The sequence below is a fragment of the Dromaius novaehollandiae genome, chromosome 12 (assembly GCF_036370855.1).
Source record: "Dromaius novaehollandiae isolate bDroNov1 chromosome 12, bDroNov1.hap1, whole genome shotgun sequence".
Taxonomy (NCBI): Eukaryota; Metazoa; Chordata; class Aves; order Casuariiformes; family Dromaiidae; genus Dromaius; species Dromaius novaehollandiae.
In genome coordinates, this window is record NC_088109.1 from 26,488,003 (window position 1) to 26,510,662 (window position 22,660).

The 22,660-nt window shown below is 45.7% G+C and overlaps 1 protein-coding gene across 4 annotated transcripts; it reads left to right on the plus strand.

Moving 5' to 3' along the window:
* Nucleotides 1–246: 246 nt before the first annotated feature.
* LOC112982910 (cullin-associated NEDD8-dissociated protein 1-like) lies at nucleotides 247–22,561 on the plus strand. Of its 4 annotated transcripts, none has more exons than XM_064519251.1 (15): nucleotides 289–489; nucleotides 4,550–4,693; nucleotides 8,624–8,778; nucleotides 10,537–10,660; nucleotides 11,328–11,584; nucleotides 12,141–12,246; nucleotides 12,927–13,075; nucleotides 13,927–14,219; nucleotides 15,418–15,559; nucleotides 16,738–18,243; nucleotides 18,606–18,701; nucleotides 19,413–19,582; nucleotides 19,779–19,943; nucleotides 20,682–20,789; nucleotides 21,001–22,561. In XM_064519251.1, the coding sequence occupies exons 1-15, from the start codon at nucleotides 422–424 to the stop codon at nucleotides 21,226–21,228; spliced, it is 3,711 nt and encodes a 1,236-aa protein (XP_064375321.1). In that variant the 5' UTR covers nucleotides 289–421; the 3' UTR covers nucleotides 21,229–22,561. The 4 variants fall into 4 exon arrangements, 3 of the variants coding, with proteins under 3 accessions (XP_064375321.1, XP_025955432.2, XP_025955434.2); XM_026099647.2 differs by lacking the exon at nucleotides 289–489 and adding an exon at nucleotides 5,364–5,435 and having other exon boundaries at nucleotides 1,320–4,693; XR_010391315.1 differs by lacking the exon at nucleotides 21,001–22,561 and having other exon boundaries at nucleotides 247–489; nucleotides 19,783–19,943; nucleotides 20,682–20,726.
* Nucleotides 22,562–22,660: the final 99 nt, after the last annotated feature.

Sequence of the window (22,660 nt, forward strand, 5' to 3'; positions counted from 1 at the left end):
GCCGGAGCGAGCCCGCCCTTGGCCCCCGCGTCGCACTGCGGGACGTGGGCGCTTCAGCGCCAGGGCTTGTGCTCAGCGGCAGCCGTGGTGGGGGCGGGCGAGCGGACCCGGGGGGAGACGCCGGGCCGGGAAGCCACGGCGTCGCCAGGCGGTCACCCGCCCTCGCCCGCCGGGCCCCGCCCCCGACCGGCCTGGCCCCGCCCCCGACCGGCCTGGCCCCGCCCCGCCCCTGATCGGCCTCGGCCTGGCCCCGCCCTCTCCCCGCCCCTGACCGGCCTGGCCCCGCCCCCGCCCCGACAACCCTGGCCCCGCCCCCGGCGGCACCCCCGCCCCCCCGCCGCCGCCATCTTGGCGCGCCGCCGCCGCCGTTGCTGCTGCTGCTGTTGCTGTCGCCGCCGCTGCCGCTATCGCCACCATCATCATGAGTAGCGTCTCCTACCACATCTCCAACCTCCTGGAGAAGATGACCTCCACCGACAAGGACTTCAGGTGCCGCCGCCGCGCGGGGTCGCCCCGGAGGGGCAGCACCGAGGGACGGGGTCGGCGCTCCGAGCCAAGCACCCGGCCCGGCTGCCGGAGCCGCCTGGGAGCCCCTTCTGCCCTGGGGCGGGGGGGCAGGGCCTGCTCTGGGGGCCCCTCTGCTTTGGGGCGGGGGGGCAGGGGCTGCTCTGGGGGCCCCTTCTGCCCTGGGGCGGGGGGGCAGGGCCTGCTCTGGGGGCCCCTCTGCTTTGGGGGTTGTTCTGCACGGGGGCCCCCTCTGCTCTGGGGGTCAGGGCCTGTATTGGGGGGGGGCTCTGCTCTGGGGGTCCCCTCTGCTCTAGGGGTTCAGGACCTGCTCTGGGGGGGGGGGTTAAGGGGGTTAGGACCTGCATTGGGGATCTCTTCTGCTCTGGGGGGTCAGGGCCTGTATTGGGGGGGGTCTCTACTCAAGGGGTTCAGGATGTGCTCTAGGGGGGAGGATCAGGACCTGCATTGCTGGTCCCCTCTGCTCTGGGGGTTCAGGACCTGCTCGGGGGGGGGTTAGGACCTGCATTGGGGGTCCCTTCTGCTCGGGGGGGGTCAGGGCCTGTATTGGGGGCCCCCCTCTGCTCTGGGGGAGGTAGGACCTGCTCTGGGGTCCCCTCTGCTTTGGTGTTTGTCCTGCATGGAGAGTCCCCTCTGCTCTGGGGGGTCAGGACCTGTATTGGGGGAGGGGGCTCTGCTCTGGGGATCCACTCTGCTCTAGGGGTTCAGGACCTGCATTGGGGGCTCCCTCTGCTGGGGGGGGGGGTGAGGACCTGCATTGGGGGCACCCTCTGACCCGGGACAGGCAGGATCTGCCTTGAGGGGTCTTCTCTGTATTGGGGTATGCCCTGCATGGTGGAGACCCCTCTTCGTTGGGATATGCCCTGCTCTGGGATGGTCCCTTTTGCACTGGGGAATACCCTGCTCCGGGGGGGAGCACCTGCACTGGGGCATCCCCTCCGCACTGGGAGGTGCTCTGTGCACTGGGGGGGGGTCCTGTTTGCATCAGGGGGCCCTTTGCATGCGGTACACCCTGCCCTGAAGGACTCTTGCGCTGTGAAGTGGCACTTAAAATCTAACTGCAGGCATGGATGGTGTTTTCTTCTCAAAGGAGTTCATCTATTTTATTTGCAATATTTTGAGCCAAGCACTTTCTTCAGGACTGGGAGGAGGGACGCAGAGACATCAGTGATTTCCCCCTCCCTTGTGTATATCGCAGCATAATGCAAGTGAACAAGCAGGCAGAGCGGGGAGGGGAACAAAAGTAGTAACAAGTAGCTTAAGCTTTAAATGCATATTTGTTTGCAAATGAAGAATATCATAGCAAAAATGGTGAAATAGTTTTTAGGTTTGTTTTTTCCCCTAAAATTTAGATGATCAGTATATTAAAAAGGCTGGCAGACAGTAGTCTGGACAGCTGTGTCACCCAGAAGATGGATGCTGCAGATACTGTGTTTGGTCTGCTTTAGGAACTATTTCTGTGCCACAGGAAAATACTTGCCAAAATGCCTCCCTAACAGGAGAAAGATGATTTTATTGCTTTTTTTCATGTCAGTAGAAAAAAAAAGAGATAGGGTTGGGGTCAGTGGCTTGATGTTAAAGGCGCTCTATAAATAAAAAATATATCGAAACTAACAAATGTGAAAGATTTTGCCCACGAGTTGGTGCTTTTCACTGTGTCAGCCTGGAAGATAACAGTTGTGGCAGACTTGATATCCTAAATGTAGAATGACTTCTACAAGGGCTGCTGATATTTTTCTGGTTCTAAATAGATACTTTTTAAGGAAGTCGATGATGGAGTAGTTGCACTGACAGTTTGTTCAAGAAATTTGCAGTTAATATGCCACACGAGATGTGCACAACATGGCATGTGTCACTTTGTAGGGTTATTCCAGAGACGTTTCTCCTCAGCCTGTGATCAAACGTGGGCCTCTTATCTTCTGTTGCATGGCCAGATGTATTTCAGCTACAAGACTGGGTTTCATGTGCTTCTGTCCCATAAATAGATCTGTATACCGGTTTCTGAGGGACCTGTGGGCAGGATGGCAGCAGGTAGCGAATGGAAGGCTGGATGTGTTGCTGTGGCAGATTCTGCTCAGTCTGTGGCCATAATTGGTCATGCTTGTTCTACGCAGATGGTGAATGGAAAGCACAGCTTAATAGCTCTTGTTGAATCAAAAATAGACTGTGTATTGTTAAAATTATGGGTCAGAATTCCTCTGTTTTTCTCGTTTTGAATTTCTGGCTGGTTATCTAACACCACAGCAGTCCCTAGTTCCCCATGTACCTAGTTACTACTGGAGAAGGAGCTTGCACATTGAAGATACAAATGTTGCCCTGGCACATTAGGGCTTTTAACTGCTGAATGAATTACATCAGAGCCTAATTTAAAATGGAGGTGTCATCTGGTAAATGAAATAGAGCAGCTTCTCTGTGCTTCCTTTTAGACATTCATCCCTGTGCTGGGGCTAATATTGGGACAGAGCTAATATATGGTAACCATACATTTTTCAGAACTTCAGACTTATATACTAGCACCTTTTATAATTCTGCTCCCAGGAAAATAGATGCTTTCTAGAACTTCCCAATATCGATTTTGACATTGTCCCTATTATAAAATAATATTGACTAACAGTGAGCTAGGATTTTTTTTTTCCTAAGCTGGATAATAAATACAGTGCTTGATTTTGCTCATGGGAGAAAAAAGTGCAGTCAGAAATGGTCCTTGCTGCCAAATATTACCTTATGTTATTAATCATGTCTGAATATAATTAATTGGATTGTGGATAGGGAGTAAAGAGCAGGTGAGTGCTTCTTAGTAAAGAGACACCAAAGAATATGAAGGGGGAAATGAGATGGTCGAGGCTGCACGTATCCTGGATGAAGGTAGCTTTTTTACTGGTCTTTTCAGCAATAGAAGCTGCAGCACAGATACAGCATCTGTTATTTGTCTTGGACCCAAATGATAAAAAAGCCTGCACACTGTTCACGGTATTGTGTCCTTCACTAGCAGTGCCTCAGTGCAGCAAGTTGTTTAGTATCTCTTTGGAATAGAAAGAAACCTCTGAAAGGGAACTAAGCAAGAAAAGAGGTTGAGTGTATGGATGACACCACTGTTTGCGTTAGGAAAGGCTCTGAGGAGCAGAAGGATATAAACAAACTATGACTGAGCTGAACAATGAAAAGCTAAATATAGCCTAAGTAAGTTTTAAAGTGTAGTTTGCTTGGAGGCATGACTTTGTTTTTCATTTTTTTAGCTTGATAAGCCATCTCCATGTATGGGATCATGCAATTGTAGAAAATGGGATTGGAGAGGAAGCCCAGAGTTCATGATCCCATCCCTCTCTTGCATGGAAAGATCAACTACATCTTAGCTGTTCTGAGCATTTATTTGTTTTAGTGATATAAACATCAGTCCCAGAAAAGGATAGGCTAAATCTTGTTTTGGTGTGCACGTTACCCTCGGAATTAGTAGCCAAGTTTCAGAACTGCTTGCTGCTCCCTGTTGTAGTGGTCTAAACTGCTGGATTTGGTTGCTAGTAACAAAGAATCTGTTGGCGATGTATAAGCCAGAAAGAACACAGCTAGATGTGTTCTTAGACTCTAGGCCCATTTTCATAGGAATTGGGCAATTGGGGAGAAAAAATAAATGTTTTTCTGGCATCGTTAACCCTTTTGATTTGGAGTCACTGAGACAAAATATACAAGTGAGATCCCACGTGGATAATTTTAGAGTCTTAGTTTACCCCATCCATGCTAAGTGTTTTGAGGAGAGGAGAGAATAGGAAATAATGTGTGTTTCTTATTTTTTTAGCTTCCTTAGCTAAGTCCTTTTCAGCTGTTACCTCTGAGTTTTCCACTTGTAAGATAGTAATGATTATTTGTACCTTATTTTTCAGCATAATGCAAAGGGCTGTATGTTACTGCTTGGGAGTGTTTTTTAATACATGCGCTATTCATCCAATTTAATCCTCCAAACTAATCTCTAGGAAATGCATTTGTGTCTGTATATCAGCCAATCCACTGCTGCTCTATGTTGTTTCAGATTTATGGCTACCAATGACCTGATGATGGAACTGCAGAAAGATTCTATAAAGCTAGATGAAGACAGCGAGAAAAAAGTTGTGAAAATGCTTTTGAAATTGCTGGAGGACAAAAATGGGGAAGTACAGAACCTCGCTGTCAAGTGGTAAGAGCCTCGGCAGTAGTTACTGTATTTCTTGGCGGTGAGGAAACTGTCACGGGCTCCAGAGAGTGCATTAGAGTGGAGCCTGGCCCTGCAGTGTTGGCACCTTCCTCAAACCTCGCTATGTAGGAGCTTTCCTTCTTGTGCAGAGCACAGCAGTCTCTTTCTCTGTTGCTGCTCAGAAAGGGTGAATGTGCAGGTAGCTTTGTAGAAGCAGTAGGTGACTTTGGAAGCATTTCAGTGTTTATATTATGAATCCTACCATATTGCAGATAACATTCCTAAGATTTTATTTCTTCAGAGAGTAGGCAAGATGAAAATTTTGGACACCAAGCTCCTCTGTTTTGGAGGGCTTTGAAACCCAGTGCTGAATTTCCCGGTGGTCCTGTCTTTGTTAGAGATGGTGTTAAATTGGTGACATATATACCCCTTGAAAAATGGCATTTGAATTCCAGGTGTCCTGAATCCTGCTTTTCAAGGGCATTTCCATTAAAGCTTATAATGCACTTGTTTTTCTACTTCGTCTTCAAGCTTAGTCTGTGCCATTGCTTCGCTTTTGACCATTTTAATATTTTTTAACCCAAATGAAAAAGGCAGAAGGTCCCTTTATTACTGAATCCTCTGATTAAGTGATCCTACTGCTGACATGTTGTTTCCTGTCTCTTTCCCCCAGCATGTCTAAATGGGAGTGTTCATTCTAGAAATGAAATTGAATGGGTCAGTTCACGCACAGGGCTCCAGAAAGGTGGGCCATTTAAAGACAACTTTGGGTTCCTGTATTCTTTCCTACTGTGGATCTTATTCCTCTTCCCTTCTTTTTAATCTTGTACTGCTTCTATCCCTGTACTTTTCCCTGTGACCTCTGGCTCTTTCTTTTTGATTTCCACTACCCTGATTTTTTCCCCCAGCTGTTTTGGCCCTGTTCTTGTCTCTATCTAGTTTGGGTTTGTTTCTTCTATTTTTTAAAGAAAAACTGTTGGGCATTGAAACAAAGAGAAATTTCTCTGCTTATTTATCTACGGCTGCATCAACTATAAGTCTATACTCATTACAATCTCTAATTCATCCATAATGTGATAACTAGAAAGTAAGCTTCAAAGTGAAACCAGTAACGTTTTCTTTCCATAACTTAGGAAGTACTGATAACAGCTAACATCTGGTCAGTTATTCCCAATCAGGTGGCAAGTATCTCTAAGAAGGTGGAGGTGTGACACTTTGAAGGACACTGACGGTTGAATTAGGCCCAAGCGTGGATCTGTGCAGCCCACATAAGGATTGAGGAGTAAGTTAGGAAGCTACTGAAAGGTCTCGCAGTTGATTTTTATCATCATGATCTTATTTCTTCAGAGGAAAGCTGAAATCACACTTTGCACCCCAAAAGCCTCCCAAATTTGAAATCCAGGTGCAAACCTGTCCTGTTTCTGGTCCTGTGTTTTGGTTCCCCCCTTCCCAATTTAGACAAGTTCTTCATCTTCTCTATGCCTCAGTCTCCCTGCCTGTAAAATAGGGATAACAATCAGTTCTCTTCTGTTCTGTACTTTCAGATGTAGGATTGAAAACCATTTTTACTTGCATAAAATCTTACTATTTTGTATTTTTGTAACTCTCATATTTCAGAGAAGGTACTCTGACTGTAAATAGCTGTTATTGTCCTGATTGTTGAATTTAAGAATAATCTTGTACAGAACAGGCTCTGTGTGAGTTTGGTTTGTGAACTCTAGGAAATACCGTGCATATAGTGCTTGCTAAGCATGCTGTTAGGAGTAGTTGTGGCGTACCAGCAAGGAGGCTTGTGCCCATCCATAGATGTTCCATACAGTTTGCATTACTGGAGTTATGCCAAAAAAGAAGAGGGAAAAAGAAGGAAAAAAATGCACTTTTGTTCTAAGATTTTTTACACTGTGGCTAGAAGTAAACGCTGTAAATTGGTAGCACCATGTCTTCTCATACAAGCTCTAACAAAATACAAATCATCAAGGCCTGTGTTTTGACAGTCCCATTCAGCTCTCACTGAAGTTTGGGATTTTTACAACTGACTCTGGGAGCAGAACCTCTCTTGTGTGTAAGGTATGGGTGTCTCTTGTGTGTAGGGTATGTTGGGAGTCCTACATGTCTCTGTCTCTTTTTAGACTCTCTAGAACAACTGGTATCCTTTCTTTACAGGCTGTATGGGCATTTAGCGTTGATGATAGTCCCCGGGAAACAGTGGCTTTGCCCTAGTATTATGCAGTATACCCAGCCAAAAAAACCCTCTGGTCACAGTTGTCTTTTCTGGATAACAAGCTTAAAAAAATCCCCAAGCTGAAAAAAGACAGATTAGTCTTTTCCTTCACTCTGTTTTTACCTGGCTATGTGCATAACATGCTGAGAGAAGGAAAAAAAGAACTGTGAAACCTTTTGGAACTTGTTATTTGAATATAATTTTGCTCTGAAACTGCAGCATAATGGTATTTTTTAAATTTCAGAATGCTGTTGAGGAAAAAATGGATATGCTACACATGAATCCAGACGTTCAGTTCTTATCAGTTTTCTGAATGCAAAGGACAAGATCTGCAATATTCAGTTCAACCACTTAGTTTTGACTAGTCCCCACGAGGAAGGGAGCAAGCAGTGATTAACATCCCATGTCTCACCTGGGGCTTAAAGTGCAGCCAGCTCACTGCTACAGCAGGTAGCTACTGCTCTGCAAGGTGGTCTCAGCCCATGGGAAATAGAAAAATACCTCTAGCACCTGTTAGGAATCTCTGTTCAGGCCTAAATCTTACCAAAATAATTTCCTGATTTGAGCATGAGGAATTACCCGTTGGTGGTAATCTACAAGCTAGGGCCTCAGTTCTCCAGCTAGGCAGACCCTTGGTGGGAGAGGAGGGTATGGATCTCTGTCACTCATGGGTTGTGGAGTGATGGACAAGGTCATTTCCCCTGTTGAATAGCGACATGTCGTCAGAATTGGAATTGGGCTCAAAGTGCTTTCCATGGATGTTTATTAAAACAGAAGGATTGAATTTCCCATGCAGTGTGATGTTTCCACTCATCTGTGTTTGTTTCTTATGAATATTCTAGCAACCAGATTTGCTGTTTGTGAAAGAAATAGCAATTTCTCAGGGGTACAGAATATTCATGGGAAACAAATACATTTTGAATTCGTTAGCGTAATTCAAAGATTTAAGTCCAGCTGATTAGGAGAGGAAAGCTGTAACGTGTGACTTGTTGAAATACAGTTTAAACTTCACAGTTTAAGTAGTTACCTTGTAAATAAGTGCAAATAAAAATAAATAGTTGCAAGTGAATACTGACAAACACTCTGTGCACAATTTTGAATACAAGCTCACCAGCAGGAAATAAAGGTTGTTAAGGAAAAATTTTTCTAACAAGAAGAAAAAATGCAGGGAAATGAAGCTGTTACTCAAATCCAGTCTTTCCTTTGTTAAAATTCTGAGCCTGGCTCAAGCAGAGGTTTTCAGACAGGTGGCAGAGGGCAGTAGGTGGTTAATTACATGTGCAAAACCATTTGGCATTTGCTCTTATAAGTCAGCTTTTGTAATTTTTGAAACCTGACTGTAAATTTTTACCATTACTCCCTTAACTTGGTCAGTCTCACTCTAAGTCATTGTGTCATGATTTCTGAGCTGCCCCTTCCACTAAGATCTTAATGGGCCTCATGTTTGCAGTAGGTTAAGTGAAGCATCTTCCTGCACATCTGATCTAAGGCTTCTCAAAGTCTGATGTAGAGCTAACTGAAGCACGAGTACAGAGTACGCGAGCCCAGGGGCACGACGTGTTCCTGGGTATCAGTATTCCATACAGATGTTTTGATAATATTTGCACTTGGGACTGAGCTGCTCTTTAAGGAGGAGTGAGTCTGATCTGTCCTTTCTGATGGTGTAAAGCACCCCTCTTTCTGTTCAGTCTCACTGACTTCTCCTCTTACAGTCTGGGCCCACTGTTTGGCAAAGTGAAGGAGTACCAGGTGGAAACCATTGTGGATACGCTGTGTACAAACATGTTGTCAGACAAGGAACAGCTGAGGGACATCTCCAGCATTGGGCTGAAAACTGTTATCTCGGAGCTGCCACCAGCTTCTACAGGTAAAACGTCTGTCCCTGTTTGTCAGACTAAAGCCATAGGGAGTCACAGCCTTTGGGAAACAGGGGAAAAAAGTGTAGTTCAGAGCCTAAGAGTTACAGATTCCTCCTTCCCCTGCTAGATTGCAAGTAATGGAATAAGGAGGGAAGATATGCAGAAGCTGTGATACCAGTGTGATTAAAGATGAGACGGAATGAAAACCCTTGACTTGGTCACCCTGAGGATGCTTTGGTCTGAAACTGCATCTGAATTCTTGCAGAAGTCCTTTTTGTATGTAGTGATCCCAATGCATCCAGCTTGGGTTCAGATACTGCTGCTGAGGCAGCCTGGCAGGGCTGGTGGTCTCCCCATCAGCAGTGCCACTGGCTATGTGATTTCAGCAGTGCCAGCACCGCACCGTCTCCCCTCTGCAGCCCTGATGAGGTCATCGGGCTTTCCAGGGCTGCCCTGGCTGCTTCTGCTGCGTGCAGAACTAGGTATCCCAAAAATGCAACAGCAGCTCTTCGGTAGATAACTGAAGTACCCAGAGATTTAAGCTAGCTGCCTCTGCAGGCATCTCATACCTCTTTCGTTCATTCATGGCAGGTGGCCATGGCAGTGATATCAGCATGGATTTTAGCCTCAGAGGAGAACTGGGATTAGTATGCAAATACTTGCTGAATTCCTCTCTCAGTTTCTGCAAAATGTTAAGCTCTGGAAAGCCATCCTTTCAGAAGTCTTTATTTAACATACATTATGTGAGCTGAAACTGTTTTAGGGTAGCAACAGAATAGATTTCCTTAGCGGTTGGGATTGACACTCTGTGTGGGTGGAAGGCAGCAAAAATGGTGTGAGTTTGTTGCAAAATGGAGAGGTTGAGCATCTCCTTGTGTTCTTCCTTCTCCCTTACCCTGCTCCATGTGCTCACTCTTGCTGTGGTGCTGGCCGGAGCAAAGGGGAAGTTTGAAATAACAACCCAACAGCGTGTGTCTGAGATGGGCTCCTTTCTCAGTGCTAGTACGGCAGTTAGTGATACTCCTAGGATGCTGCACTTCTGCTGCGTCTCTGTCCTGTCAGGAAGGCAGTGCTCAGAAAGGTGCGGGAAGCAGTTGTCCCTTCTGTTGAAAGTTCTGTGGAATCTGAAGCCGCTCATGCTTTCCACTGAGCCCACAGGGGAAAAAAAAAACAATGTTGGGGCAGGCCCACCCCAGTAGGAAGACTAAACTTGTATCTGGGCATTCATCTGGACTGTAGGAGATTGAAGTTCAAGACTGTGATTGTAATCTCAGCACATCCTTGAAACTGGGTTATATATTGTTCCGGGACAGATCTGTCTGGTTTTACCCCTAAATCTCATTGTGAAACTGAGAAACAGTTTCTATCAGAACTACTGTTCCCATGGAGGAAACCTTGATTTGTCGAAACTGAATGTTTTTGCATTAAAAATGAAGGGAAAAAACAAAAAAACACCTTCCCACCCAGCTCTGCTCTCTGCATTGCATGGGCCGGGGAGCTGTCTGTAACAGCCAGGCTGTTTGGCGGTAAAAGGCACTCTCCAAGAGCAGAAGCTTCTTCCGTAGAGTTAATGCATCATACCCCAGGGGGAATACCTTGCCGCTTCCAGTGTCTGTCCCCTATCTCAAACAAACACTAGTTGACTACTTTTCTTGTCAGCTGTCCCTGCGATGATTTCTTTCTTTAATATAGGAGGGATTGAATGGTACTTAGCAATAAAAAGATTTTTTCTTAACTGACAGCAAGGAAAAATGTCTCTCTTGTAGGCTCTACCATGACAGCAAATGTGTGCAAGAAGATCACAGCCCAGCTGACAGGAGCCATTGGCAAGCAGGAGGATGTATCTGTGCAGCTGGAGGCACTTGACATCCTGTCAGATATGTTGAGCAGGTACCAAAGGATTTTCTTCTGGCAGCTGTGTACTGCAGGGGACTGCACTGTGTGGGTTTGCTTTTGATTTCTGTATTTCCCTAATCTTACTATGAGGACTCAGAAATAGAGAATTCATGCTGACTGCTACTGGGGAAATATCTTGGCAGAGCAGATTCCCCAGCAGGGGTGAGAGATGACATGTCAAGCCCTTTTGTGCTTGAGAATAACAGTAACAGCGGTGAAGTATCCCGCAGAAGCTCAGTTCAAGTAAATGCAGGCAGAAAGGAGAGGGAAGAGAAGGGAAGTTTATTTTAGCCCTGTGATCTGGTCACATATGCATTTTTTTCCCCTGGCTGCCTGTTTCTCTTATTACATAAGTCAAGAGTGACAGTATCATATGTCAACTGCACGCAGGACCTTATCAGCAAAACCCCAGCTCATCCAGAAGGACACAGTCATAATCAAACTCTTCCATGATGAAGACAAGTAACCTTTCCCTGTGTTGTACATAGCAAGTTAGTGTTAAAACCAAAATACCCTTTTTTTGGTTTGGGGGCTCTTTTTCCCCTGCAAATGCATGAAGTCTTCATAGCTGAGGGATTTTTTCATTTCCCTTTTGCTGGCAATGGAGGCTTTCTCCCTGAGGATCTGACTTTCAATTTCTGTCTTTTTCTGTTGATTGCAGACTAGGGGGGACGCTCTACTCTTTCCATTCCTCCATCCTGAACTGCCTCCTTCCTCAGCTGACAAGCCCCAGGCTGGCAGTGCGTAAAAGGGCCATCATTGCCTTGGGTCATCTTGTCTTGACCTGCAGTGGGAACATCTTCTCGGAGCTCACAGAGCATCTGCTTGCTGAGCTGAAGAGGAATGAGTCCACTTCTACCACCAGGACTTACATCCAGTGTATTGCTGGCATCAGCAGGCAGGCTGGGCACCGCATAGGTAGGATGAGTAGCTTGAAATGACGCTGGCAAATGTACACACGTTTTAAATCAGCTCATTTTTAGTGGTAAAAGAAGTGTGTTCACTCTGTTCCTGATGTGTCAATGGCTTGTGCTTTGTGATTCTCTCTGGCTGCCGTTCTGCAGTGCCTTTTATCTCAAGGTCTTGCAGCACTCCCCAGATCTTAACGTCTCTGTGAAACAGGTCAGCAGATTCAGCCCATTTTAAATGAGAGGAGAAATGGAGAGGCAGCATATTGTGTTACTTGCCTAAAAGATCTGCTGGAGCTGAGATTAGATCCTAGAAGATTTCCAGTCACCGTTTTCTTTCTGTGACTGGAATGACAACAAGGTGCTGGGGGCAGTGGGCAGAGGCTGAATGCTGAAAATCCTTGCTAGGCTTGTGTTTGGTGGGCTGCTGGCTCCTTGCCTGTAAGGTCCAGGGAGGGAGTGCACTGCAGGGCACAAGAAGAAAGTGGCAGATGGCTAAGCTGTTAGCTGCTTCGATAAGTGAAAGCTGGAATGATTTTCACTGCTGCTTACTTTGTCCTTCGCAGGAGAACATCTGGAGAAGATAATTCCGCTGATTGTTCAGTACTGTAGTGTGGAAGATGACGAGCTGAGAGAGTACTGCTTTCAGGCCTTTGAGTCTTTTGTGAGAAGGTGTGTGCCCTAGAGAAACACTTGTGCACTTTCCTGTGCCTCCGTGTCCTTCTGTTGTAAATATCTATGCGTTCAGCATCCAGAGTTGAATTTTTCTTGCATGTATTTCTGTGGGAAAAAGACAGCCCAGGAATTAAATCCCTTTTTTACATGCAGAGTTGGGCTCGAGTGCATGAGCTGTTTTAGCTCAGCATGTGCGCGTATGTTTCTATATTGGTTTTGCAGGAGTGGAAGTTCTTCTTGTCTTTGGAGGATCCCTCAGCAAGAGGAAACTGTCTTGCTCCTGGTGCCTGGAGGGAGCGGGAGAAAGGTGGCTCAGGCACAGGAGTTGCTGAGCTGCAGCTCTCCAGTCATTATTTGGTCAGAATTTCAGTGCTTGCCTTGGGGAAGGAGCCCTACAGAGCTGCTGAGGTTTTCTTCCATGGTGGGGGAAGGGTTGAATTAGATGGTGAACTCCTCCTCCCCACCCCCCATAGAAATTATTGCATCCTCTCCACAGGGATATGATCTTACTTCTTGCACTGTGTGAAGGAGAAGCTCTGGTTTAACTCGTTAGCAAAATGTTTAAAAATTTTGTGAAGTGTTTTGGGATCCTTTTGAGATGAATTATGTTGTTTGGATATTTGAAATTGCTTATTCTTGGATTTATTAACTCTTATGATTTTTATTTGTCTTGATAGGTGCCCAAAGGAAATTGACCCTCACATCCCTAATGTGATGGGGTTGTGCTTGAAGTACATCACCTTTGACCCAAACTACAACTATGATAACGAGGAGGAAGAAGAGGAAGAGATGATGGAAACTGAAAATGGAGAGGATGAAGAGCAAGGTGCCTGCTTGTGAGGTTGATTGTGCTCAGCAGAACGCTGGGTTAACGCTTCTCCCATTCCTGCTCTCTCTCTGCATCCATAGTGTTACGTTTACCTGTCCCCATTCAGATCCATGTTAAGACAGTTAATTCTCTTAAATGAGTTATTTTAATTTCACAACGGTAATAACACGGCTGTATGTGCAAAAGTTCCAACAATGATTCTGATTTTGTTAGTTTTACTTTTTTCTGTCAAGCTTTTCAGATCTCCGCTTGCCTAAGGCAGTGGGGGAAGCACTGAAACTCACACTATGAACTAGCTTAGCAGAGAGCTAGAGCGAGAAAGCATTGCCTTTCCTGTCTGTGCTGACTGCAGGTGTCTCTTAGAGCACATCCAGCGACCAGCCAGGCTTAATGCCTGGCAATCCTGAGAAGCAGCCGCTTTGCCATCTTGATTGTTGGAAACGTTCCCTCGTGCTCCCAAAGATGCCCGTGCTGCTTGCAGCCTGCCGGGCAGACCTCAGACCCCTGCTCCAAGTAGTTGATTTTATATTTTTTATGCACGGGCAGCAGCCCCTCTATGGTGGGGGCTGTGTCATTCCTTTTTGCTCTTTGGCTGGTCTGGACTTCTGCTGGTAGAACCAGTGGTTTGAATGCAGCTGTAACCCAGATTCCTGTCTGTCCGAATAATTTAGCTCTAGTCCATCTGGCATATACGAGTGAGGAGGCTCCTTATTGGGATCCTGACAAAATGGTATTCCTTGAAAAGAAAGGGTCAGTAGCTGGAGAGGGAAACTCTGAGGCACTGAGTGATGCTCTAGCTCTGGTCGTCTTGTAACAGCGTATCTCGCTTTCCCTTAACTCCTTTCCAGAAAGCGATGATGAGTACAGCGATGATGATGACATCAGTTGGAAAGTCCGCAGGTCGGCAGCGAAGTGCCTGGAGGCCATTGTCAGCACCAGGCACGACCTCCTCCAGGACTTCTACAAAACCCTTTCCCCGGTTTTGATAAGCAGATTCAAGGAGAGGGAGGAGAATGTCAAAGCTGACATCTTCAGTGCTTATATCTCTCTGCTGAAGCAAACGCTGCCCATCCAGAGCTGGCTGCATGCCTCAGATGCCACTGGCAAAGATGATGTTCCCCTCACAATGCTTCAGAACCAGGTGCGTGAGCAGATGGTGGACTGGATTAAATCAGAGAGCAATGATAAGAAATAGATATCATGCCACCAATGAATGTGGCTAGTAGCTAAGCCTGAGAACACAGCGGCTTAAAGGAGCCACTGGACACACAACCAGTGAGGACTGAATCCCCTGGGGTAACAGGTGACCACTCTTCCTCCCACCATTCCCTTGGAGAGAGCCCTGAGGTATAATCTGCACTGGCCCCTGGGTCAGTCTCTGAAATGTGTTTGTAGCCTGTGTGTGAAGGACGTTAGTCTTTGGGTATAATTCCAGTCTGCTGCCTGACAGTTGCTTCAGCTGCTGCTTGGGAACTCATTGAATAAATCGTGGTATAAATGTATCAGGGTTGAACCACTGGAAGCTCATTAAGGGTTGGATCCAACCAGCAGAGATATCAGGGCGTGCAACTCCGTTCGTTATGGGAGAACAGCCAGTTGGTTCCAGGACAGCTTGCTGTGGCTGTGTATAGAGACTGCACAACACTGGTGATCAAACTAAAGCAAATGTTGGAAGTGTGGTGGTTTTTTTTTTTTTTTTCCTGGCGCACCGTTTTAATTCAGAAATATGCTGGAGGGATACAGTCAGGATGTTTTAGCCACATGTGCTGATCAGGGCTCTGTCCAGGATCCTCGCTACAGTCATGGTCCATAGAAGACACTTTAGAAGAAGATGAAAGCAATACTGGAAATAACGGTGTTACTATTAGAATACTAGGCCTGTGAGAGAAGCTTTTTCTGGCTAATGCTACCAGTGGCTGGTCAGTGCCTTGAAGCTGGAGGTTTAAAATCCTGTCCAAAATGTAATTGCATGACTGATATATCTTCTATGTGTTTGAGATATATTTATTTAAATAACTTGCACCTCAGCCCTAAATTAGATTTTTTTTTTGATTTGATGCACTTCTTTAAGCTTCCTTATTAGAAGATCATACTGACTTCAGAAAGGGTTGCACAGGAGTCTGTAGAATTTCAAAGAGAAGAAAAATCTTAATGTGCAATCTCCTGTAATGTATCCCTAATCTGTGCTCTAATGAACAATTGGACTGTTTCTTGCTGGCTCCCATTCAGTTCTCTTGCTGTACCGTTAGTGCCTCTGGCTCAGCTGAACACGCTGCTCTGTGCCCAAGAGACTGGGATGACTGATGTGTTTCTTTCTCATTCGCTTTTTCAAACTGCAGGTTCCCAACATTGTCAAGGCCTTGCACAAGCAGCTCAAAGAAAAGAGCATCAAATCAAGACAAGGCTGTTTCAGCCTCCTGACAGAACTGGCCAATGTTCTTCCTGGTTGCCTGGCAGATCACATCCCTGTGCTAGTGCCTGGTAAAGCTTGTCTGTGGGCTGGGGATGAAGGAGTGGGGTTGGCTTCATTCATTCTTGTCACTGGTGATGTGTATGCTCCTTCCCTGCATGTCCTGGTTTTACCCAGATCTATTTGTCTCACTGAAAGCCAGGATAAGTATTTCAAGTTCATTTCCACAGTTCCCCGCCAAGATGCATTTAGGCGGGCCTGCTCCTGCTTTCATTGAAAGTGGCTGGAATTATGCTTCTAACCTGCTGAGATCAGGAACACATTAGTTATGTTTTTGTCTTATAAAATGTAGTGGCATTTTAAAAATTACTTGTATTGGCTGATACATTCCCCCATTGTTTGATGAGCTTCCCCTGCCTGGAGGTTCATGAAGCATCCCAGACTGCTGAGCAACTAGTAATGCTAAGGTCCTGCCTTGGTTCTTGATATGAATATATAGTAAATATATAAAAAGTCTCCTGTGATTGTCACTGGGCCCAATCTGTGCACCTCCCTCTTATGTGTTAATAGATTGCAAAAAACAGCCAAACCAATGTATTCAAACCAGTCAGCACATGACTTTGGGAGTGGCAAGCAGGATTGTTATAAATGTTTCTGATCAGTCTTCCAAGACACATAAATATGTCCATAGAAATTGGGTTTGGAAGTACGTCTCTTCTATAAAGGTAGCCCATCTTTAATGGTCCACAGTTATGTTCCTAACAGTACTAAGAGGCTTTCTAAAGCTAGATAAACATTAGAGCCTTGGCTGCTTTTTTTTAAGATTTCTCGCAGACAAATAAACTCATGAAGAGACATTCCTGCTGCCTGGAGTGCCTTGTGTTCAGACTAGATTTTCCCCATCTTAATTTCATGCCCTTTTGTCATGCTATTTGCACTTTACTAATGATTCCTTCTCGTCTCAGTCCAAAATGACTTTTCTAATCAACCTTCTTAAAAAGTTTTCGTAGCCAGCCATCCAGGGCTGCTACGAAGAACAGTTATGTCTGAATTGCCAATTCCTTGAAAGGAGAAAGACTGCAAGGGTAGTAACTCTGTTCAGTGGTGTGTATCTTTTGGATGGGGGAGGAAAAGGAGTTTCCAATCATGTCGAGCTATTTAAGATTTGGGGGGGCGGGGGGCGGGATGCTTTTATTATAAAGCCCCTTGAAGAAATAAGACAGCAATCTTTCTTGTCTCCTTTGCACAGGTATTGTTTTCTCCCTGGCTGATAAATCCAGCTCCTCCAACATGAGGATTGATACACTGTCTTTCCTTCACGTCCTTCTTTGCAACCACCAGCCAGAGGTATTTCATCCTCATATCAAAACCCTGCTACCTCCAGTTGTGACCTGTATTGGAGACCCCTTTTATAAGATCACTTCAGAAGCTCTACTGGTCACTCAGCAGCTTGTGAAAGTTATCAGGCCCTTGGATAAATCTTGCACTTTTGACGCCAAGCCCTATGTGAAAGACCTTTTCCCTGGTACTCTGAAGCGACTGAAAGCAGCTGATATTGATCAGGAAGTGAAAGAACGAGCTATCTCATGCATGGGACAAATCATTTGCAATCTGGGAGACTATTTAAGCACTGATCTCCAGCCAACCTTGAAGATATTTCTGGAGAGGCTCAAAAACGAAATCACCAGATTAACAACAGTCAAAGCATTAACTTTAGTTGCTAGTTCTCCACTTAAAATAGACTTAAGACCCATTCTAGGGGAAGGTTTCCCCATTTTAGCTTCCTTCCTGAGAAAGAATCAACGTGCCTTGAAACTGAGCACTCTGACTGCTCTAGATATCCTGGTGAAGAACTACAGTGACAGCCTCAAGCCTGCCATGATAGAGTCAGTCCTAACGGAGCTCCCTGCTTTAATTAGTGAGAATGACATGCATGTTTCCCAGGTGGCTATCATGTTCCTTACTACTTTAGCTAAGGTTTATCCATCCTCCATCTCTAAGATCGGCGGTTCGATTCTTGCTGAAATCTTTCAGCTTGTCCACTCACCTTTGCTGCAGGGAGGGGCGCTGAACGCTATCATAGATTTCTTCCAGGCTCTGGTTTTGACAAAGACAGCCACCATGGGTTACTCGGAGCTGATGAAGCACCTCACTGCACCTATATACTCCTCGAGTTCAGCTGGGGCATCGGTGACGTTACACAAACAGGCTTATTACTCTGTCGCAAAGTGCGTGGCGGCCCTTTCCTCAGCCTGCCCAAAAGAAGCCCCTGGGGTAGTGAACCAGTTTATCCAGGATGTAAAAAGCCCCAAATCCAGCTCTGCTGTTAAAGTGCTAGCCTTCCTTTCCCTGGCAGAGATGGGGCGCACCATGAACCTCAGTGCACAGAAAGAGCTCAAAACAGTCATCCTGGAAGCGTTCTCTTCCCCCAGTGAAGAGGTAAAATCTGCTGCTTCCTATGCCTTGGGGAACGTCAGCGTTGGGAACCTTAAGGAGTATCTTCCCTTCATGCTGAAGGAGATTGGAAGCCAGCCCAAGAGGCAGTACCTCCTGCTGCACTCTCTGAAAGAAGTCATCAGCTCTTCCCCGGCAGACGCCCTCAAACCTTATGTCGAGGATATTTGGGCTTTGCTTTTTAAGCACTGTGAGTGCACGGAGGAAGGGACACGCAATGTGGTGGCCGAATGCTTAGGGAAACTGACTTTGGTGAACCCTTCCGAGTTACTGCCTCGACTGAAAAAGCAGCTGTCATCAGGTAATGGGAAGGGCAGTGGTGAAAGTGCCCTAGAAATGCCTTGTTTTGCTGGAAAATCCACTTGTAGACTGCTGGTGGGTACAACAGGGAGCAAAGCCAGTTTGCAGAGGTGCAAAGGAAGCAAGAGGGGTCTTTGAGAAGGGGTTTCAAAGGACTACTAGTTTGCATGGGGTGGAGGAGGGTGTTGGAAACAGGTACTGCATGCAGACTGTGCTGGGGCAGGATTTAAACAAGAAGTCCTCCGTTCTCTTATTTCTTCATTACATGTCTAGTATAAACGAGAGCAGATTAGGTACTTTAAAGCTATAGCAATGATTTTGTCTTCTGACCTTTCACTTTTTTTTCCTCCATCTCCGTTGCAGGCTCTCCGCATGCCCGGAGCACGGTTGTAACTGCAATCAAATTCACAATTGCAGACCAGCCTCAGCCTATTGATGCTCTCCTGAAAGGCTGCATAGGTGGGCTAATAGAAACAGCGGTGTGAGCTGGGAACGTTAGGCATCAGGCATTAGCAGATCTCTAGGGATATTTCACACCTATGTGAACCTAATCCAATCCAGTTAGTTTTCATTCCCGTTTCTCTGCTTTTGGGATTAAAGACCAACATTGTCATGTGAGTCCTTGTTAAATGGTCTGATACTTTGCTCTCTGGCATGTTCCACTGGTGACAGAGTTTTTTAGAGAGCATAAATTCCCCCTGCTTTTCAGCTTATGAGTCAAGCATCACACAGACAAGGATCTTGAAAAATACATGCTATGTTAAAACAGCCTGATGCCTATGGAGCCTGCATCTTGGATCTGTTGTACAAAACTGACCCTCCTGCTTCAGAGAAGTGTAATCAGAGCAATTAGGAAAAAGACTTCCTTGAATACTGAGGCTTCTGATCGGACTTTAGGAAGAGGTCCATGGTAGCCAGAATCGTGCTGTTTGTTCCATGCCCAAATGCAGAAAGGTCACGTTTCTTCCAATTCCTATGTCCCAGATGAAGGGAGGGAAAGCATCTCTAATGGCTCTATAGGACTATGCCCCTAGAGTTACTTGGCCATAGACGGTTTCTTATCCAGGCTCCCTGGAATACGTTGTGGTGTTCTTGGTTCATCAGCAAGTGCTTCTTGGAGAACTGTTAAAACACCGCAACAGGACTGATTTGTGTGTTCTTATCCAAAAGGTGACTTTTTAAAAACTCTTCAGGACCCAGACCTGAATGTTCGACGTGTGGCTTTAGCTATGTTTAATTCGGCTGCTCACAACAAACCTTCTTTAATCCGAGATTTGCTAAATGCAGTTCTGCCCAGCTTGTATAATGAGACGAAGGTCAGACGGGAACTCATCCGGGAGGTATGTCGTTAGTTCGGCTGGAGCGCAGTACGGCAGCGGCTCAGTGCGCGTGAGCGGAGGTGGATGTATGTGATGCCTTCGTGTGCAGGGGTTGCAACTGGCTGGGCTCAGCGGGGTGGGCAGAAGCACGTGAGGCATGAAGTGGTTACCCTGTCTGCTCTTAGGTGACCAGCTGCATTTTTTTTTCTTGTTTAAGGTAGAAATGGGGCCATTCAAGCACACAGTGGATGATGGCCTTGATGTGAGGAAAGCTGCTTTTGAATGCATGTATACGCTCTTGGAAAGCTGTCTTGACCGGCTGGATATCTATGAGTACCTGAATCACGTGGAGGATGGACTGAAGGATCATTACGACATTCGGGTAGATGCTTTTGCCTTAACTGCTAGAGGGTAGTGGAAGTAACTGATGTTACTTCTCTGGGGACCTGGGCTTGAACTGGGCTGATGTGCAGCCACAGGGCAGAGTCTCCCTGTCACGCGGCTTTCCTGTTCTCTGCAACTGCTGCAGCCTCTCACCAAAACACTTTCCAGCTGTAGTTTGACTTTGATAGCCTTGAAAGTACAATGCTGGTGTAGTCACTTTTACAGGAGGTTTACCTACCTCTAAAATACCAGTGCATTGTCACTTGCCCTGTGTGGTCAGCAATACTATCTTAAAAAAAGATCAGCGTTGTTGATGGTCTCATGGCTTAATGGGAAGCACTCCATCCTTTTCACACTGCTTGATATCCACTTAGAAACGGGTACAACAGTGGCACAATCCCTATGGTGAATGCAGCCATTTCTCTCACAAAGTGTCAGATTTTATGGACACTTTGGAGGATGACATACACACCTGGGACCGGAGTCCAAACAGGCAACGGGTGTATCAGTTTCTAAACAGGTACATTTCTAATAATACCAAAACTGTTATAAAACCCCAAGTGCAAAGGAAAGAAAACCATTCCAGTACAGATGTTGTGAACCAAGCACCATACGAGCAGCATGGAAACACAGGGAGAACAAGCGCAGGGGCTGCAGTAGACAGTGTCAGTGCTCAGCCTCAGGACTGGAGGGTGTTGCGAAGCAAGGCCTGCTTTATTTTTCCTTGTCTGTCTAGATGCTGACTTTCATCATGTTGGCTCGCCTGTCTACACTCTGTCCTAACGCAGTGCTGCAAAGGCTGGAGCGACTGATCGAGCCCCTCCGGGCAACCTGCTCTACAAAGGTAAGATCACACGGAAAACGTGACATGTTAGGGGTAGAGTCTGCCAAAAAAGTCACCTGCGCTGTCGGCCTTTGCTCTGGGTATTGCTTCTGAGCAGTCCTCTCCCCAAATCCTTCTGGTTAGAAAGTAACCTGCTTGTCTCTGTCTCTGCGCTTTGTGCCTGTACGGCCTTTTCTGAATCCCAGCTGAAAGTGCTGCTTTGGATTTTTAGGTAAAAGCTGGTTCCGTGAAACAGGAGTTTGAAAAGCAGGATGAACTGAAGCGATCAGCAATGAGAGCGGTAGCTGCTCTCCTAACAATCCCTGAAGTAGAAAAAAGTCCGGTGATGGCTGAATTTTCCTCTCAAATCAGATCCAATCCTGAAATGGCATCACTTTTTGAAAGCATTCAGAAGGATTCTGCCTCCTTATCCACCACAGAATCAATGGACATGAGTTAAGATTCTGTTTACTCCCATCGCCTTCCTGTCCTCGTAATGCATTAACGTAACAGATCCTTCATCGACGGGCTAAGGAAGAATGTCATCGAGCTGGTCTCAACTGCAACAGCCCCTGCAAGTCACCGTGTGCTGATAGGAGAAAATGCCGGGTTCCAGCTGCATGTGCAGGAGTCGGACGTCTCACTGAACTGTAGCAAGATACATGAGTCTAGGAAAATGTGCCCTTACGTAGGGAATGGAATGAAAAATACAATTACACTAATTTGTCAGCAACTTACTAAAGGGCATACAAGGCAATCTAAATTTAGTATGGCTCCATGGAAAATGGAGACCACTTCCTGGAATGCTTCCCTACTGCAGTACAAAGAGAAGTAGTTATAAAGGTGTGGGGTTTTTTCCTTTTTTTTTTTTTTTTAAACACTGCACATGCACTTTCTACCCCAAATCATCTGAAGAATGTGTTTCTATTGTTTCACTAAATAATATTGCTAAAAATTATAAGTCAGGTCCTTGTTTAATTGGTGATGAGCATCATAAGCATATTGTCCCTATTTTAAAAAAAGAGGAGACTGTGTTAAAGAACTACTTAAGCTGCATGAGCTACACTTAAACACTTATCACCCAGACTCCCTGCCTTTCAATGTAGGCCTAAATTCACAGAATGTGTGACACTGGTATTTTAGTACTTCTGTGGTGTTTGGGTGATACAAAATATCGATCATGCTTGACTGCCATTACTACAGTTTTAACTGTTCAAAATACCTCAATCAGCTGTCTTCCAAAAGAGATCTACTTGATTGCGTTACAGGAACTCATCTGCCAATGAGCATTTCTTTCCATCAAAGGGCAGAGCTGTTCCCCTCTGAGCAGCTCAGTCCTTCTGTTATGTGACCAGCCACCTGCACACAAGTCACATACCAAAGCACTGATTCTGAACTCTAGTCATTAAAAACACATGCTTTTTCAGGAAAGCTGGTATTCAGTATACCCGTGCCCTAAAGCAGGCAAAGGTCATTAATTAGCATTGTACGTATATAAGCACTCCATGCTAATGCTTTTAGAATTTGAAAACTTACCCTCAAGTGGCTGCCTTGTTCAAATTCTGCTTTGCACAGGAAAAGAGCCTTTTAAGAGACATGAGAATGTAATAGCAAATTAGAGAATGAGGCCACCATGACACCCTTCTTGTAGCCATGGATTTGTAATAAGCTTTCATTTTTCTCCATTTTTGACAGAGTGGTTGATGTGAAAACTATTTATAGTGCAGTGTGAAAGAACATCCATTCTGTTTGAGTGGTATCCAAAAAAATAAAAGTGTACTTATAAGGCCGTATGCATTTCTGAATTCATTAATGATCACACTGAAATTATAAATTGCTGCCAGTGGCCTACAGAACAAGGGAAAAGCAGATGAGCTGACTTTTTCTTACGC